We start from the raw sequence: 19,057 nt of genomic DNA on the forward strand, positions 1-19,057 counted from the left end.
AGTTTACAGCATCCAGTCTTTGCAGGGACTGACTGCAAAGGCTAAAATAATTTACTACAGTTTTAAAGCATGATTATATTTAGGCTGGTCAAATGTGTTTGTAGGATTTATTGTTTGGTGGGGGGAGAGTACAGCACAAAGGCACAAAGTGGAGTTGCAGAGGCAGAGCAGGTTGATTAACACACATGCACTATTTTAACCATACAGTCACTAAGCCACTGAGCAGCTTTACCTCAGCTTAAAGCATTAACAGTTCTGTTGATGCCAATAAAACAGTTAAAGTAGAAAAACAACAAAGAATATTATAAAGACAACAGCAACTTAGTTTTGCTTTAAAGCTCAGTACTTCCCCCTGAAATTACGAGGGGTGACGACCGGACTAGGAGGTGGAGATGGCTGGCGGGACCGCAAAATCCTTGAGGAGGGGGTCAGGTTTGCATCCTCGGCAGTACGGGTGTTGTATTTACGTGTTGGGGTGCGAGATGGGAACAGAGACTGGAAAAATTGTCGTTTTTGCGGCGGACGGTTTTCGGGGTCGCTCGGTGCGCCGGCGCCACAGCCTCTCTTTTTGCAGGAGCCCGGCATGCTGGGGGCCGCAAAGCCAGACGGGGGCAGCTGGGGAGGGAGGGACTGTGTTTGGGCCAGGGTCTGCGCTTTCCGCCTCAAGTCGGCTTTGACCAGCATCAGGTCGTTCTGGAGCTCCATAAGGATCTGGCCCTGAGAAGAAGAAGTCAGTTGACAGGGGGTGGGGTTAGACAGGAGCAGAGAGGGAGGGGAGGGGTGTTTAGTTTCAGAAGGTGAGGCAAAAAGCAACAGCTAAACATGCTCTAGCTCAGTGACAGCTTGGTGCAGATGTTAGAAACCTTGTTTTAGTTTAAAATCTGGCGGTGCAAGTGAGTTAGAAAGAGAAGAAAACGACAGTTTAAAGTGAGAACTGCTCATAATATAATAAGTTTATTAAAGAGTTCTTGCATTTTAGCCTCAAAAGCTGCTTCTAACTAAGAGAAAACGGCACTTTTAATCTCTGCACTGACGGAAATTTAACATGCAGTTTGCAAAATGTGTTCAGTACTTTTTCAGCTGTTGCAGAACACAGAGGGCTGAGCACCCTGTTAAATGATTTAAACAAAATCTTAGTTTACAAGTAAAACTGAAGCTCGTTGCAAATTCCACATTGCTTGACTCTACCTGTTTGGCTAGAGTCTCATCTGCAGCTGTTAAAGCGTGGCGCAGCCTTTCCCCTCCTGTGTTGCGACAGCAGGCTCTTTCACCAGACTGCAGGTCCAGCCCCAGCCTCTGCAGATTCAGCCGCAGCTGACGCAGGTTCTGTTGTAAAAACAAAACAAAATATATACACACACAGATTTTAATCTTTCGAGGAGTCCAGAGACTCACATGCAGCAGTGAGTTTGTGTAGAGCATGTACTGACCCGCTGACCCTCCTCCAGCTTGCGGTCAGCAGCAGAGGTGAGAGTGCCAGCACTACCTGGCACTTCTAGCTGCATCTTAAGCTTTGTCACCTCTGCACAGACAACCAGAACAAATCAGTCAGCCATCATGAACAGTATCCTTGTGCATATAATCAGAAATCTTCCAGTCAGACTGTACCTTGAGTCTTGGTGCACAGCTCAGCGCGGCACTGGTCGAGTTCAGCGCGCAGTCTGCCGAGTTCATTCTGCGTACTGACGCGCTGAGAGCGGCGAGGGCCCTCAGAGTCTCCAGGTGGCGCCGTCATGGGGGCTGCTTCATTTGCCTTCTTTTTTTCCTCAAGAGCAGCAGACAGAGCTTCAATCTCCTGATCACGTTCCTGGGAGAACAGAAATAAATTTGGTAGAGATTCAGCAAGAGCATCGCAAACCGTTGCGAATGCTTAATTTGCAGAGAATGCAAAGCATTACAAACTGACCTTCAGCTCCTGGGTGTAGAATTTCTTCAGGTGTTTCTGCAGGCTATTTATCTTGTCTTCATACCTCTCTTCAATGAGCGCCCTCTCAGCATCCAGTGTCTCACTACAGGGTGAGCAGATATGAAATTTTGCTATATGTAGTCATTACAAAATCAGTTAAACAACACATTTCTCCTAAATCCCTGCTAAGAAAACACCATTAGATGTGCCTACTGCTCCTTACCACTAAAAAGTATTACAAAAAAAGCCTTTAAATTGGCATTTCAGATTTAAACTAGCACACACACACACCTGAAACCATCTTGCATTCTAGAGATGACCTCCATCATCTCAGAGACCACCTGCTCTCTCACATTTGCTTCTAGGACTTCTTTCTCTTCCCGCTGACGCTGCACCTCTCTCTTCAGAACATCAATGGCCTGCAGCAAAGCCTTAATGTAGAACAGTCAGCTGTTAGAACAATGGACTTTTGACAGTTTTTGACACATTTAAGATCTTAAGGTTATTTGGTTTAAGTAGTGTTTTAAAATAAAAGGTTGATTTATTTTGTCAGTGAAATAAAAGTGCTTAACATTTAGATGTTACACAGAAAGCAGAGGATGTTACCTTAGTATCTAACATGGTGATATCTCCATCGTCGACATCACTCTCATCCTCTTCCTCCTCCATCACCGTGCTGTCATTACCATTTCCTGTTGGATCACGAAGGAGAGACAGGATGTAGGCCACCCTGGTCTTCGTGGACGGGCCGTGGACGAGCTTAAAGAAGAGAAACGGCACATTTGATCGATCTCACACAGGACGCAAAACTAAACCAGCCACTCAGGTACTCATGTACAAGTCAGTTTCTTACTTGGGTAGCAATAGCAGAGAATTTGAGGGCCTGGAGGGTCTCGTCATAGATGGATGCACATGGATTGATGTTGACCACCATGGTGGAGGTTCCTCGCCCACAGAAGAAACCCTGCAGGACACGAGTCAGCTTACTGTCCCTGAAAGGCACCACTTGAGGAGGCCGTGACCTGTTGATGTAGTAGGAACACATATATAGTAAAACCATTTGGTCATTACATCTTTATATGTAAAAACCAAAAACGCCCTACAGGCTGTAAAAGTTGATTTAGTGTAGGAAATCAACACGCCATAAATTAGCGGATCAATAATTTAATTACTGCAGAAGCTGACGTGAAGATAATTTATAGCAATTTAGTATTTTCGATCTTGAGAGCAGAAAAGCAGTAAAAAGCTCCACAAGATGATCTGTTTCAACCATTTCTCTAATTTACTACACCACCTAAAAAATTTAAAACGTACTTATTGCTCTGGTTGTGCCTCAGGGCAGCAATGCAGCGCCCCAGTGTTAGGAGGGAGGTGTTAATATTGTTGGCCTCCTTCATCCTCTCACCATTACGCTGATCTTTACAGCGTTCGGACCCAGCCAAATCACACACAGTCAGCCTAAAAAGGAGAAACTTACATTATCACCTTTACAAACTCTAATCAATATAAGTTAAAATGATCCGAAACTGAAATCAAGACTGGGTAATTAAAAGCAAACTTACTCGCTGATGTGCATGGCCTGGCCTGAATTTTCTCCAGGGTGGACGTGCAGGACACGGAGGGAAAAGATGCTGTGGCTATGTAAGGGAGAGTCTTTAATCAGAGAGGCTGCAAGTGTAAATCAAAGTAAGGTTTCAATAGGTAAACACGCCATTTAACATGCTCCTACCTGCGACTGGAGTTCTGGTTGAGGTGAGTGCTGGCGAAGCTTTGGTTGCGACGCCCAACTCTCAGAATCCTCCAGGCTTCCTCGGCGCTGCGGATCTGGATCCAGGTCAGATCTGATACAACAGGAAGAAGCACAATGTGGTGCACGTGAAGGAGCTGCAGCAGTAGTTACACATGCTGTTATACCGGAAACACATGAATAAAGCTAAAGTAGTGTTCAAAGTCTTAACCATCTTTTGCACAGTTCTTTATTCATGCATTCATTCATTGTGGTGTGTTGTTGCACTCCCACAAACACAAAGTGTACAAAAACTGCAGGTAGAATTGAGGAAAAGGCAGGGGGAAAATGAAAGAAGCAATTTACAGCTTTTAAACATCATTTCCTGCCTGATGAAGCGTAACATACATCAGATGAGAGAAGCTGCCTGGTGGGAATGAGCCTCAGGACGTTCAGGCCGACGTGCATACTTTGATCTAGTTTTAACTCCATTCCTGTGAATGAGCCACTGTTACCTTTCACGTAGGGGTTGCCCTGCTTGTCGTCGCTTAGCCGCAATGTGACTCTTTTCCGGGGCTGCTGGGAGGGCGAGGCATCCAGTAGGTCGTACAGGAACTCGTTGTAGATTTCATAAAAGGACACCCAGATTGAAAACTGCACTCCTTCCTCCAGATCTTCCCCTCCGCTGTGCGACAGGCTGTCCGGCTCCAGACAAACACTGTCCGTGTCTGCAGAAGCAAATTAAAGTCACATGTTTGTTTGTTTTTTAAGGCAGTAATGATTTTAATATAAAGAAAGCGGTGTTTAAACTGGAAATTGGTTTGTGCTGCACAAACAACGCTGATGTTGACTTCTTTTTGTGTTCTTATATTGTAAACAGAGCTGTGCACTCATCAAACACCAACTATTCTACTCCAAATACAGTATGTGGTGTGTTTAGCAGAAAATTTACTCCATTTAGGAATGAAAATTTCGCCTTTATCCTCACCTTCCAGCTGAGTGGCAAAGGTAGTGGTAGCAGAGAGTCCTCCGATGCCACTATCCCAGATTGTGGTGGTGCCGGTGCAACGAGAATTCCCATCCTGAAATCCACAAGAGGAAGGAGAATCAGAAGATACATAATTCAAAACAGTCATTAAGTCAGAGGACAGACTTTTAACAATCAGCATTTGTTACTGATTGTTTTACACTTAAAATAACTGGAACATTATCATGAAAACAATCATCTGCAGGGAAACATTTAACCAAGTAGCAGCCTGCAAGGAAACAAATATGCCAATATAAGTGTAGTCACATACATTTGGAACACCACAATGTCCAAATGTATCCTAAAGTTCACCTTGTTGCTACAATGTGTTCCAGAGTAAAGCTGTAAGGCCTTTAAAAGTCATATTTCTGTTTACCTCTTTGAGCAGAGAGTTTCTGCGGATTTCTTCTGCCTTGACTTCACTGGCACTGAGCTGCCTCACATCCTGATACAAGACGGGCTTCAGGTTCATGCCACCGTACAGACGGCCCTGCAGTTTCCTAAACAGGGACACTAAAGCCCGGGGCAGCAGGCCTGCCTCTCGACCGCTGCCTGCAGGCCAAAGTTTGATAAGCATGGTTTATGTTGTGCATTACATAACGAACAAACCTCATAATTAACCCTGGGATTGATGTGTCCAAGTAATATCTGCAGAACAGAAAATAACTCACCCTGAATGGTGTACGTCTTTCCAGAATTGGTTACACCGTAAGTGTAGAGAAGTCTATTTTCTCCTCGAAGCACATCGTTTATCATCGCCTTCATTGTGCTCTCATAAAACTGTTGCTGCGCTGTCTCAGGACCAAATATCTAAGGGGAAATTTAAAGAAAAAAACATCTTCACTGTTTTACTCTAGCATTCCCATTTTCCCCACTACATTAAAGTTCTTCTCTGAAAATATTATCACGTGATTACCACAGTTTCTTTTTCTGAATGGGTTTTCAGGTTTGAAACAATATGTTTAAGTAAAGAGGAGCTACAAATATGACTGTCCTACCTTCGTGAAACTGAACTTGTGAATACTCGGAGTGATGCCTCGTTCTGCTGCTCTCATGTTCTGAGAGTCGTTTGGAGCTTTAAGCAGCAGGGTCTCTTCGTCTTGGATAGCCACACAACCCTAAAGGAAAAACAAAATAGACTCTCAAGTACAGTTACAGAGTACTGAAAGCTTTTATCCCAGAAGAAACGACAATGTTGACCTTAATGTCTTACCTGCTCTTCCCCTCTGGATCTCTCCATGTCTGTAAGTGGTCGGATGCGCAGGAAAACCTTCACCCTCTCAGCGGCCCCTTCATCGCAGCTTTGAGGTTTCACTGCTACTTTCTAAACACACAAGCATCTTTGTAAATGTTTTGATGGTAGAATGGAAAAATATTAACAAGTGTAACACCACCAAACTGCAATCCCAGGGTTTAGAATTTTACATATTGCATCTCGCTCTACTGCAATACCCATCTGGGCTTTTAGTGCCTATTTAAAGCCTGCCAGACTGAAGAAAGCAGCAGTGTTTAAGAATCAGTGAGGTAACACGTGAACTGGAAATGTGTCAGAATGATATAGTTTAAACAGAATGTTATACATCTCCTCTGAAAGAAAAGCGAGGTATGAAATTATGGCTTTGAAAAACTGTTACACCTCTGGCAATATTGATCAATTATATATATAGACACACACAAAAAACAAAAAATCTAATATAGATTTGCTCTGAACATGTTTTGTTATACCTGAGGGACGTATGATGTTTTTTTATTGGGAACTCTTACCAGCCCTGTAATGGATGGCCTTGTGTCCAGGCCCGGGGAAATAACAGAGATCTCTGGTAGACGTGGTCTGGCCAAACCTCCGTGCTCTGCTGCTGTAGATTCAAACACAGCCATTTCCTCCTCCTCATCAGAGGGGCATCCACACGGAGATGACAAAGACAGCGCCATGCCCGTCTATCTGTTCCAAGAATAACACATTTTCATTAGTATGTAGTAATTCTATTAAAAGAGGATTGCAAAAGTTTCAAACATGGGCTTGACTGAGGGCATGTGCACAAGTCACTTCGAAAGAATAATATAGGCTTGTGTTGGAAAAGCAGCAATATACAATAAAAGATGAAAAACTAAACTTACTCACGAGTGTGTGAGTGTTGTTTGTTATAATGATGTAATGATGTCCAGTAGTAAATGGGATTATTCTCTGTTCAAGCAGCATTTCATTGCTATGAATTAGTTAAACATGGGTGTGTCGTCATCAAACAAGCTGACAGGTAAAGGAACACTAGTTTACTGTTTAAAGCCAAATTGAACCTGCTTAAGTAGTCAAACAGGAAATATTTCCCAGGCTTTCACCAGACCAGACAAGTTTGGCATTAGTGCTGATCAATACAACTGCTCTACAGCAGGTCCTACGGCACTGGGTTTCTGTAGTGCTTATTCTTTGTAGCTATTAAGATGAGCGATTTTAGAAGTCTCGGTTTTTCAATTTCATTCCCTTTTTTAAAAATTCAAATGGTATTCGTGTTACACTGAGCAGCATTAAAAAAGTATAAAATCCACGTTTAGCATTCAAAAGTCACTCGAGGCATCTTCACCTTTCACTGCTTGTTAAAGCAAGCCAACTTTGTGCCTTTAAAAGAAGATGTCTCAGAACTGAGTGCAACTAAAAAAAAACCCTCAATGCTGCACTTTTACATGTGCAAGTAGCCAAGTTTAGCCCCCAGTGAGGACGTAGTAAACGGAGCCTATATTGCAGTGAATTAAACAGAGTCACTTTAATGTTTATACTAGCTAACATAAAGTAATAACAATGATTTCTACCAATATACCAATATATGCTAACTAAGAGATTTGCTTCCTGGTTTTAAATGGGAAAATCGTGCAGTCACTCAAAACCAAAAACAAGCACACAAAACACGTGGATATTGCATTTAGCTTAACACACACTTACATAACCTCCGTCAAACAGTTATAGTTACAATCTAATATTAATTTTTGTAACTATTAATTTAACTTGTTTAACGTCGTATGGCCCACATTTAAGTAGAACTCACTTTAACTTGCCTGGAATGTCCAAAATGTGCCTGGTTTCCAGTAAGCTCGTTAGCTTAATGTTTACGATAGATCGCCAAAAACCAACGGTGAGGTAAAACTGTATCAGTTCAGCAAAACCTCTTTGTCTGGATCTCTTAGCACCAGCTGAGCCGCTTTACCCGATTGCTTTTTGGGTTTTTGAACAATGCGCTTCCCCACAGGGAGGCTCGACGATTGGGTAAAGTGTATCGCTGTCTTCCCTTTGATTGGTTAACAGGACCTCGCATGGCGCATGGGCTTTGGAACGTGACGTCGTGGGAGGGGGTGTGGCCAGGAGTTTTGGTCGAGGTGCCATTTTAGTAGGCCAAACAAAGCACGCGAATAACATCAGCTATGGTTCGTACTTGCTGTGTGCTGGGTTGTAACGTTAGATCGCACGACCGGCAAGGGAATAAGCTTGAAAATGGGCTATCTTTTCATTGTTTCCCCACCTGGAGGCAACGCGAGGGAGCTATTGTATCGGATGTTACCAAAAGAAGGCGTCTAGCCTGGATAGCAGCTGTGAGACGTGCTGATATCCAGTTCACTACCATCCCCAGATATCTGCTGGTGTGTTCCAGACATTTTCATTCGGGTAAGTTCTAAATAAGTTCATATTCGTTTTATTTTCGATGCGCTATGAAGTCATAGCAAATTAGAACAAACATCTTAATGAGGGATTTTGCAGAACTGCGTTCTGTTTATGGAGTTGCTAATTATTTAGCATAATTGCAGGCAAACCAGCCTATGAAATGGATGAAACAAATCCTGACTGGGTTCCAACGCTATACATGGGGCACTCCGAAATCCCTGCTTCAAACTTGGACCGTCACAGACGACGAATGCGACGAAAGCAACAAAGAGCAGCAGTCGGAGGTAGGGCTGTTCATATAACGATATATATCGGATGAGATATAAAAACGTCTATCGTTTCATTTTACGTTTGTTTCGTGGTGTCGCAAAATAAACTGTTTACGGCAATATTTTTTTCATCGTTTTGATGGTCACTGTAGTGGCTATATTAATTTCTTAAAGTTCTCTCTTTCTCTTATTTTTAATATAACCACACTACGGACGGACAAGCGCCTGTTTTTATGCGTTGTCGTTAGCAAACCTTTCACAATAAAGCTCAAGATCCTGTTGAGACTTTTCAAAATCAACTAAATCACGTGAAAGAGTGCAGAGTATTTACGGATGAGAAGCAAAAAAAGAGCTAAAAAATAAACCTTTGACTCAAACGTTAGAACAGGCTTTTCCCCGCAGCACGCTGTGTAATAAATACTCACAAAGAAAACGGCGGCTGTTACAACTTATGTCTAAAAATGTATCGTTTCATGCATCAGTTAAAACACTCGACTCCAGGTACACGACGCCCAGCTGGAAACACTTCACGCAAGTCGAGCTGCCCGACATTCACATAATTTACAGAAAATGTTAAATTTTTGTGATTTATATGGTTATCAGACGATAGATGTCTTATATCGGGATATGAGATTTTGGTCATATCGCACAGCCCTAGTCGGAGGTAAATACAACTCCCACCACCACCAACATAAAAAAATGCTCTCGCTGTCAGGTAATCAGCACATAGCTTTTTGACGAGTCATGCACTTTTAATTGGATTTCTGGTGAACATTTGCCTTATATGTATGCACTCATTGTATCTGACAGGCTTTAGTAATGGAGGAGCAGAGTCTGAAGGTGAGGCCTGCATAGAAGTTACATGAAGAGCTGCCAGAGATGGACACGACAGAAGACCAACACCATAATCACCATGTGATGGAGGCTGTGGACAAGAGTTGTTGGACAAGTGGAGGCTGAGGTAGTAGCAGCAAATGTAGAAAATGATGTAGAGAAATGTGGTATTCTTCACAGGCTGTTACCAGGTGATGTAGGTTTGGCCAACAGAGGCTTTGACATCAGAGATGCTGTGGGAGTGATGTGTGCAGAGGTTAAGATCCCTGCATTTACAAAAGGCTTCTGTCAACTTGATGCCAAGGACATTGAAGATACAAGAGCTATTGCCCACCTAATAATTCATGTTGGGCAAGTTGTAGGTAGTTTGAGCACCAAGTACAAAATGCTACATACCACCATGCCAATCAGATTACTTCTTCCATGTGAGGGTGAAGAGGTGACCCTTCTGGATAAGATAGTGAATGTTTGCTGCGTTTTGGTGAACATATGCCCCAGTGTGTGGTAGTAAAACCAGGGAAAAATGAAACTTACTTTTAAGTACTCTTAAAAGTCTTGTGCTGTGTATATATAGCTATAATTTTTCAAAAGATACAGTAAATTTACAGAATGTTAGTAGTGGGTGTTAGTAAACGCTGTCATTATTTTATGTAAAAATGTTGTCATTTGTAAACTATTCTACATTGTAACTGATTTGATGTTCTATAAAGTGGTTTTAATAAAAAGGGCAGAAATTTCTTTGTTTCTTTATTCAACTTTTGAACAGTGGTACTTAGTAAGTACATATTCAGTAAATGCAAATTATTTGCATGGCAATGCACTTCAGGCATAAATCTAGACCCCCTAAATAAAAAATTATGGGGCGTTAAGAACAGAACTATGCTTGGAGAAATATTTTTCCACCAGTTCTGGAAGGCACACTTTTTTTTTGAAGAACTCTTGTGCTCTCTTCAAACGTGGTTCCCAGAAATACACATCAGGGAAGATGCGTACCACAGCCATGTCTCTTTGGGTCCATACAACGAGGTCACAGTGGTTGGAGCTGGTGACAAAGATTTGTGTTTGCACCTGTGAGTAGTAGGGGTGCATCCTCTTTAAGTGAAGTCCATTTGCAGCTGACTCCAGGCAGAAGTCTTTATCCTGTGCATCCAATGTCTGCTTAATGCTGTCCGTTGTGTATTTAAAAGGACACTTAATCTCCAGGCACCCCTTCCCACAACAGTCACACATTGTGAGTCTGTCAGGAGATGCTCCAAGTTCAGGAAAAATGGTGTTCACAATAAAACCCCATATACGAACCTGCAGTTTGTAGTGATGTGCTGCAATTTTTTTGGTGTAGGTCTTTCGTGCGTCCTCTTCATGCTCCACTCCCCATCTTGTTTGTGTAACAGACACAGTTTTCAGGGTAGCACACACAATTAACAACACTTTGGGCTGGTGTTTCCAAACTTGTGGCAAATACAGCGTGCATCACTGAAGCTGTAATTCTTCCTGCACGCCATCGAAACCAATCAGGGCTCTTGTGCTGAAATCTTGTGTGCCCTTCAATAGCTTCTGCCTGCTTTTCAGTCACTGTTGGAGCGTTTAGGTACTTTACACAGTGCAGCTGTAGATCTGTAAGGCCAAGGGACTGTGTGCATTTGTTGTGTAAAAATGCCAGAGACTGGGGTAAAGTAGGTGAATATACAGTGTATTTAGTGTGATATTTCCATTCCTGACAAACCCACAGCTTTACTGTGTTCCAGCAGTGTATCCAGTAGCAGTGACAACTCCTCCAGAGTAGCAGGTGGAATTTTTCTTTTTGGAGGACGGCTTCTTTTGCCTTTCACTACAGACGGTCTGTTTATGTTTTGATCGAGAGCATTTTTTAAAAACGGTGCCTGCTTAAACAAAGCACACATTTCATTGGTTCCTTTCATATCACGTGTTGTAAATAAATGTGGCATTTGATCATAGCGTGGAGGCAGCATGGCTGTGTATGGGCATGTTTACAAAGGTTGTCATAAGGAAGGTATGTAAAAAAATAAATAAAACTTAAAATAGGGAGACAGGAGTCATGAAGTGCAGAGTATCTCATTCAAAACTTACAATGCCTTTTTAATTTCATGCCTATCAAATGTTTATGACAATAGAAAATTATTACTTTAAAGTCCATTTAATAACACAGTATTGGCTATATTGGCAGTTAAGTACAAGGCAAACAAACTAAACCCATGCCATTGCAATGTATTATATACAGAAAAATTGCATTTAAACATGAATATGACTCTGTCACATAAAAGAAATGGGCATCATGAGTACAATTCCTTTTGAACAGCTGTGACAGGTTAATCACAAAATCCCCCCTTTAGGGCTCAGCATAGGGGATCATCTGTCTCCATCTCACCCTGTCCCTAGCATACTTTTCTGTCCTCCTATTTCACTACATGAACCTTCCATGAACCCTCTCTTTGGTCTTCCTTTTTTCTTCCTCCCTGGAAGTTCCATCTTCAACATCGTTTGTCCAGTGTATACACCATCCCTCTTCTGCACATGTCCAGGCCATTTTGGCTTTCTGACTTTGTGTCCAAATGGCTCAACCTGAGCTGTCCTTCTGTCCATTCTGGTCACTTCTACTAAAAACATTGTCATCTTCTACTCTGTTGTTCACAAAATCCACATTTCTTTAAATTATCTTCCATTTAATATATAAGCTAAATGTTTTGGGGTTTTTTTGTTATATAGTACTAATAACTATGTGATTATACTTGAAATACTTGCTGAATCCTTCCTCATTCTTTTCTTTAATTATGTCTTATACAAAACAGTAGTATAAAAGCAGAGTATTGCATAAAGCCTTGCATTGCTGGATTCTGCCAAATAAAAGTTTGTGAATTCCTGAGACAATCACCATTGTGAGATTTAAGCAAATCAGGTATTCTTTTTAAAATTTACGTCATTGAATACACACTGTATTTATCCAGTTACATCTTGTCCAGGTTTCGTGCTTTGTTCCATAGCAGCAGTGATGCTGTGAATACTGACTCGATCGTGTGAATTTTCAAGCCTTTGTTTCTGCACACTGTGGCGAACACCATAACAAAAGTAGATGATCAAACCTGTTCAAAATTTTAAAAGAAACGTAGCGGTCACACACATAAAAAGAGGTATTTTTGCACATGTATAATCTTTTTTTATGTATTTTGTAACAGAAATGTGCTGCACATACCTACTCCCATCCACACTGTATAGCGGATCCAAGTGTCTGATCCAAGCTGAACCATAAGATGGACATTGACAAAGGTACTAAAAATAGGAAGTAATGGGACAAAAGGAACCTGGGGAAATAGAAGAGTTAAAAGATATTAAAGAAAACAAAAACAAATTCAGAACTTTAGAGCTAAAAAATAAATAAACATGTTATGCTAATACAGGTTGGCTAAATTTCTTTTTCTATTTCTATGCTTTCTTTAATAAGTCTTCACTGTCTTTCTTTCATACCATGAAAGCAGCTTCTGCTGTATTCTGCGGCTGCTTCCAGACGATGAGGATGATGAGAAAAATCATTGCTACTATCACAGAAAGACAAAGTAGGCTCCACCACTGCAGGGCTTGCAGGTAATCTACAGCCTCAGATACGAAGACGCTGAGAACAACTGCTAAAAAGACTGAGGAGAATCAATATGTCAATAAGTTTGAGTTCTATTAATCAAAAATTAAATAAATAAAAAGATCTATGTAAAGTACAACAGAAAGATGATAACTCACTAATAACAACAGTTAAAAGGGACACATTTTTTGATGTCCTTGTAGTGGCTCGGTATGGAGGACATAATATCCCTCCAATGGTAAAAGGTTCTGCTTTGTTTAAACTAGAACCATTACTGAGGTCAGTTTGGTACCTGTAAAATTAAGGAAATATAATTAAAAAATGTGAAAACATTTAAGGTGTTTAGTTTTTTCTGCTTATAATAATAATAATAATTCCTGTTTTTTTTCTTTTTCACACCCTGGAGTCTATTTTTAATGTCTGAACAACACACATCACGTCAACAGCACTTCATTACATGATCTTTTGTAATTATTAGTGACTAATTAAAGTAAAGAAAACCTGATGTCTTCATAAACTCTTCAACAAAGCAAACCCTGAGTCATTCATCTGTTTAATTTCATTAAGCTCATTATTGTGCATTATTGTTTCCCTACCTAGCGTACTCACACATTTTATGACAGTAATATGACCGTATCATAGTCAATATTTTGAGTTTGTTGAGAAGATGGCAACTTTGTGACTAACCTGTATATCTAAAAATATTATTAGGTATACTACATGCGTCATAGAAGGCAGTGATAATACTCATTCAGTTGTATAAACAACTTAATTCTGTTTCTTATCACAGGTTCTTTGTAACCACTCATAAAGGTAAGCTTCTTTCAATAACAAATATACAACCCTGTGCATATATGTCTTGAGTGACTCCTTGTTTCCATATATTTTGTTACGCCCTAGCACGCTCTATTAATGAGCTACCACTAGCTGCCACTCAGTTTGGACAAGATCTCCAACGGCACTGGCTATAATGCAGCCCCACAACATGACAAGGTCTCCACCGTGTTTTAGCTGCAGACATCACTCCATAAGACCTGTTGCCACTGGTTTTTAGTCTAGCTCTTGTCTTGTGTTGAGGTATTTGGCAAACCTCAGCATTTACTCCTTGCTCCCTTCATTAAGAATCGCTTTTGAAGGACAGCCATCATTCCAGTGAGATCATCCAGTGGATGGAACAACTGAAGGGGCAGATGGATCTCTCAAATCCTGTGCTGGCTCTTTGTATATTTTTCTATGTCTTAAGGACATGACTTTCAGATACTGTTCATTAGCTGTAGGTAATATTTTCTCCAGTTTCTTCACTTATTAAGGACAAACTGGACGCCATGCCAAGATTGTGGTGTAGTGTTGTGTTTGGCAGGCTGAAGCTTTATGCAGGATTCAGAGGCAGACCTGGACTCAAAAAGCAGATTTATTGCTGGACTTACAGGAAAACCACAAACTAGAAAACCTGGAAACTCAGAATGGAATTAATAATCAACAAGGAGAACAAAACACGAGGGAGACACAGCATGATGGTGGTTGGGACAAGGAACTAAGGAAACGATGGTCCTAAATATACACTTGAGGCAAACAGGGAGATCAAACACATACGTGGACACAGCTGAACTAAATCAGGGAAACAAGACAGAGCAAAACTGAACACAATTCACACAGGACATGAGACTATCAAAATAAGAGACGAAGCATAAACACAGGGATGGGGACAGAGACTCAAGACACAGAACCCAAGACAAGGAAAGGGTAAACAAACACAGAGGCATGACTGAGCCAAGGGAGAGAGAGCAAGCAAGGGACAGAAAGAGAGAGAGGGAGAATGCACACGAGGAGTGACTAGCATAGCAAGAAATCAAGGACTATAACCAAACTCAGAAGCACAAGAGAATAATACACTCAGTAACCATATATATATAAATCATCTTATACTTCTCCAAAGAAATAACTAACAAGTCCTGTCAAACTCCAATACTGGGTCAAAGATAAAGATATGCCAATTTCTGGCTAATAGCTCTTTGTGTTATCTTTGGCATTAACTGAAAAAAATGGCAACCAATGATGTTGGGGGGGTCCGACAGGCCGGTAGGAACAAAGCCCGTCAAGATACAGTTTTAAACTGATGCTTTGTCTGTTATGGCATATTTCATCCTTTCAGTTAGAAACCCTTTTATATTTGAAGGATTCATAGGTTAGTGATTTAACAAACAAAAAACATTCCTCTGAAAATGGTCAGGTACAAGGACTGGACTCAAACTGAGTGAGAAAGCAGTCAGTGTCCAAAGAAAAACTTTGAAAGACCTTCAGAAAGTCGGAATACTAATGGTGAAGATCACTTTTAGAAAATGCAAGAAAGTCTTGTTTGTTAGGTGCAAAATATAAAGAAATAAGTGGATTTTTTTCCCCAGTGCTGTAGCAATTACTTTGGATCAGAGTAATAAGAAATGCTAACACTACTACTAATAATAAGCAGTAATAAGTGCAGTGCCAACATGCATACTTGTGATGATCTGTACCTTAATATGAGAATGCAAATGGCAACAAGTGTGTAGGCAAACAGGGTTCCAATTGACATCATGTCAACCAACGACTTCAGGTCAAACAATAAAGCCATGATAGCTGCAAAGAAGTAGGAGAAATGAAATATGCTTATAAAATTCTGCAACCATTTTATCAATCTAGTAGCTGATGACCTTAGCAAAATCAAATAATTAAAAAATGCAATTAAAAAAATTATATTATAATCTCTTCTAAAGTTAGTTATACCTGCTACAATCCCTGAAGCCAGTGTAGCAATGACAGGACTTTGTCTGTCACTCATGTTACTGAGAGGTCTGAAGAGCAGTCCATCCCGGGCCATGGCATAGAGAACACGAGGCATCGGGAACATTGATCCTAGAAGGCTTCGGAAAAAAGCTCATAGCTCATTAACAGCAATTCAGTTATTCACGTGTCCCTGTTTTAATTCCTAGTAATGATCCCAGTGATTTTATTTAGTGTATGTGCTATAAATGTCACCAAAGGAATATGGTAAGGTATGAAGAATTGTAGTTCTGTTTATAGGTGGTGCTTAATGCATTATACCTTGTTGAGAGCGCACAGAGTGATCCCACAGCAACTGCATACTTTGCAGGGCCCCAACCGATGTATGTAAAGGCCACAGGCAGTGGGCTGTGAACGCTGAGCAAATAGTATGGCATCAAAAGAGTCAGGGTAGCAGACACACCAAAATAAGCCAAGAAGCAGATAAGGAGAGATGCCACAATCCCGAGTGGGATTGACTTCTGAGGGTTCTGAACCTCCTCTCCTAAAGAAAAAAACAAAATTATCCCAGTTTGGTTTATGTCATCATTTAATCTTTAGATGCATTTTTATGACATAGCTCCATGTCTCTAAAATAAACTATTTTACAAAATGTATATGCTGTAGAGAATATTCTACTGTGCAAAGATCTCTGTGTTTTTCTGGACAATTGAAATTGCCACAAACATATTCTGAAGTAATTGTGATCAAATTTTCACTTTCCTTATGGAGTGCATCATAATTACTGGCTTTGCATTTAAAGGGTTTTGAAACACAAATCCTAAAAGTTACCTGTTGTGGCAATGCAGTCAAATCCAACAAATGCATAAAAGCAAGTGGCTGCTCCTGCTAATGTCCCCTCAAAACCAAAAGGGAAAAATCCTCCACTGCCATATGTGGTGGTTTTATTCAGGGTCGTATAGTTCCTGTAAACAGTGATCAACAGTCAAGCAGCTAAAAAATAAGAAAGAAAAATACAGCAGAAGCCAAAATAACGGGGGAAAGGGGGAGGCCATACTTGTTTGGAAGGGTGTCTTCATATCTGTACCAGTTGTTGATGTCCCCCTTTGTGAACCCAGAGAGGATAACAAAGAGCAACACTAGGATGTTAACTGCTGTAAAAACCTTATTTACAGTGGCCGACTCTTTAACACCAAATGCAAGAATCCCTTGAAAGAAAAATATATAAGAATTAATTTCACCATGTCAATGAACCCAGTGGAAACTCATTTGTCAAATATTTATTTTAGTCAAAAATATGTAGGAGACTTCGGCCTCTTGTGTTTTTTTTTTTTTTATCATTTTTTAAACTTACAATAAACTAAGAGTACCTGTATTATGTTGATAAATAATTAGGTTTTTACTATATGAAACCTACCTGCCAAGAGCATTATGATACTTGCTGCAAAGAAGTCTGGATAGGGAGCCAATCCAGGTAAATCCATTGCAACCTGTTTGCCCAAAGAGTTGGCAATGACATTTCCAATGAGATCATCAAAGGTCCCACTCCATGCTCTGGCTACACTTGATGTACCTTAACAACAGAAGCCATTAGCAAACAGTACCTGGTGTTACTTAAAATCACTTGACAAATATTATTTTAATCTATGTTTTTTCCAGGATTAATATTCACTCAATGGCCTTATTGTTACCTATGACATAAGACAGCAGGAGGTTCCAGCCTGAGACAAAAGCCCATATCTCACCCACAGTCACGTAGCTATAGAGATAAGCAGAGCCAGTTTTGGGAACACGAGCTCCAAATTCAGCATAACACAGTCCTGCAAAGATGGAGGCCACTGCTGCTATCAGGAAGGAGATTATGATACTTGGCCCGGCCACAGCTCTGGCCACTTCTCCCGAAAGCACATACACACCGGCACCCAGTGTGCTGCCGACCCCAAGAGCCACCAAATCAAGGGTAGTCAGACACCGGCGAAAGTTGGACACTTCACCCTCAGGCTCCAGAGGTTTTCTACGTGAAATATTCTGCAGGAACTGCAGCACCTTTGCACCGGACATCTATGATAATCAGGAATTATTCAGTTAATTGTGTGGGTACTAGAAGAACACCCAAAATTGAGAAGTGGCAGTGAGAAAATTGTGAATACAACCAGGAGTAGTTTTGAATGATATTTAATGCTGTTTTCTGATTAAACAAAGTAAATTTGTTTTGTTTTATAGTTCATTTAATCAGAGTTGGTAAATGATAAACAGACTCTTTCTTACATAGCACGTTTCTGCTCTACTTGAGCACTCAAAGCCTTTATGCATTTAATAATAATAATTATTAGTTGTATAAATCACCATATGATTTCACATATGACCAAGCTCACATTTCATACCATCAACAGTAAGCTACAACTACACATACAGAAACTTTCCTAAACAGTAGAAACTATAAGCACTAATTTTTACTTTGTTATTCATGCAATAATTTGACAAGTATATTTCATGGTCTATTTACTGAGTAAATGAGAGCAGATAGTGCTCTATCATAATAAATTTATGATTTTACAGTGTTTATATAATGTACAGATGATTCACCGTGAGTCAGATAAGATGTCATTATAAAATAAGCCATGCAAACTAATTACACAAACTAACCAGCTGAGATTACAGCTGATATATTATAGCCGCATCAATAAAAACAGAGAGACATTCCTTACCTTTCTAGCTGAATGCTGCACTCTGTGTGAGTCTGTTTTGATCTGTCCCACTCCACACTGTGTATGAGGATAAATTCATTCACTGTGAACTCTTCACAGCCCAACATTTTTTTACACATTATGTTACATTTCAGACTTATGTGCCATTTCTGAAAAAGAGTGGATCAGAATGATTTGTGTGAGCACTCACATATCAAGACTTTATAAAGGTGGGAGGAAGCAAAAAACAAATGTTTATTTTAGCTGTTTGTGTGAGTAGATGACATTTATACTAAACATGTTTTTACATTTGAATTAAACTGACTGCTATGAAAATAAGCTATTGAGACCTTAATGATGAATTGCTCTTACTGATTCATACATTCGGTCATAAAGAGGTGCTGGTGAATTTATTAATTCACTCTATAATTTATTTTCGCTTCAAATCTAGAAACACATTTACTCATTTATTGTCATTTCTTTCAATGATATGTGAACAAATTAACCATGCACTAATTTGCTGTAAGATTATTGGCCTCATTTACCAAATGTTACTGTTAATGGTTCTCACAGTACTTTATACGCCTGCTGATTAGCATACCGAGGTCTGCAT

At 40.3% G+C, this 19,057-nt stretch overlaps 2 protein-coding genes and 1 long non-coding RNA gene across 4 annotated transcripts; 1 reads left to right on the top strand and 2 right to left on the bottom strand.

Annotated features, from left to right (window-relative positions):
* Window positions 1–8: 8 nt before the first annotated feature.
* Window positions 9–7,887, bottom strand: kif20a (kinesin family member 20A). Of its 2 annotated transcripts, none has more exons than XM_031760044.2 (19): window positions 7,708–7,887; window positions 6,424–6,601; window positions 5,873–5,983; window positions 5,658–5,777; window positions 5,331–5,469; window positions 5,036–5,211; window positions 4,621–4,714; window positions 4,148–4,360; window positions 3,636–3,747; window positions 3,469–3,543; window positions 3,221–3,364; window positions 2,760–2,928; window positions 2,513–2,665; window positions 2,198–2,337; window positions 1,907–2,009; window positions 1,609–1,807; window positions 1,431–1,522; window positions 1,189–1,326; window positions 9–717 (listed from the first exon to the last, which is right to left on the bottom strand). In XM_031760044.2, exons 2-19 carry the CDS (start codon window positions 6,589–6,591, stop codon window positions 340–342), a joined length of 2,724 nt encoding a protein of 907 aa, XP_031615904.2. In that variant the 5' UTR covers window positions 6,592–6,601; window positions 7,708–7,887; the 3' UTR covers window positions 9–339. The 2 variants fall into 2 exon arrangements, with proteins under 2 accessions (XP_031615904.2, XP_031615905.2); XM_031760045.2 differs by having other exon boundaries at window positions 7,698–7,887.
* Window positions 7,888–11,573: 3,686 nt separating this feature from the next.
* Window positions 11,574–18,269, bottom strand: zgc:175280 (cationic amino acid transporter 2 family protein). Its single transcript, XM_039618330.1, has 11 exons — window positions 17,449–18,269; window positions 17,175–17,330; window positions 16,815–16,965; window positions 16,589–16,722; window positions 16,079–16,301; window positions 15,761–15,897; window positions 15,511–15,613; window positions 13,159–13,292; window positions 12,892–13,058; window positions 12,620–12,728; window positions 11,574–12,509 (listed from the first exon to the last, which is right to left on the bottom strand). Exons 1-11 carry the CDS (start codon window positions 17,816–17,818, stop codon window positions 12,367–12,369), a joined length of 1,827 nt encoding a protein of 608 aa, XP_039474264.1. The 5' UTR covers window positions 17,819–18,269; the 3' UTR covers window positions 11,574–12,366.
* On the top strand, window positions 12,601–15,389 carry LOC120442258. Its single transcript, XR_005614596.1, has 3 exons — window positions 12,601–12,693; window positions 12,903–13,008; window positions 13,791–15,389. It is a non-coding gene; the product is annotated as an uncharacterized LOC120442258 (long non-coding RNA).
* Window positions 18,270–19,057: the final 788 nt, after the last annotated feature.

Source organism: Oreochromis aureus, linkage group 10 (assembly GCF_013358895.1).
Source record: "Oreochromis aureus strain Israel breed Guangdong linkage group 10, ZZ_aureus, whole genome shotgun sequence".
NCBI classification, from domain to species: Eukaryota; Metazoa; Chordata; class Actinopteri; order Cichliformes; family Cichlidae; genus Oreochromis; species Oreochromis aureus.

Excerpts from the sequence above, each read along its gene's own strand:
- kif20a (XM_031760044.2), bottom strand. The coding sequence starts at position 6,591 with ATGGCGCTGTCTTTGTCATCTCCGTGTGGATGCCCCTCTGATGAGGAG. Across the intron at positions 4,361-4,620 it reads CTTTGCCACTCAGCTGGAAG|ACACGGACAGTGTTTGTCTG; the intron begins GTGAGGATAAAG and ends TTGCTTCTGCAG. Across the intron at positions 2,338-2,512 it reads TCACCATGTTAGATACTAAG|GCTTTGCTGCAGGCCATTGA; the intron begins GTAACATCCTCT and ends TTCTACATTAAG.
- zgc:175280 (XM_039618330.1), bottom strand. The coding sequence starts at position 17,818 with ATGTCCGGTGCAAAGGTGCTGCAGTTCCTGCAGAATATTTCACGTAGA. Across the intron at positions 16,966-17,174 it reads TATCATAATGCTCTTGGCAG|GGATTCTTGCATTTGGTGTT; the intron begins GTAGGTTTCATA and ends TTTTCTTTCAAG. Across the intron at positions 13,059-13,158 it reads CCTTTTAACTGTTGTTATTA|TCTTTTTAGCAGTTGTTCTC; the intron begins GTGAGTTATCAT and ends GATTCTCCTCAG.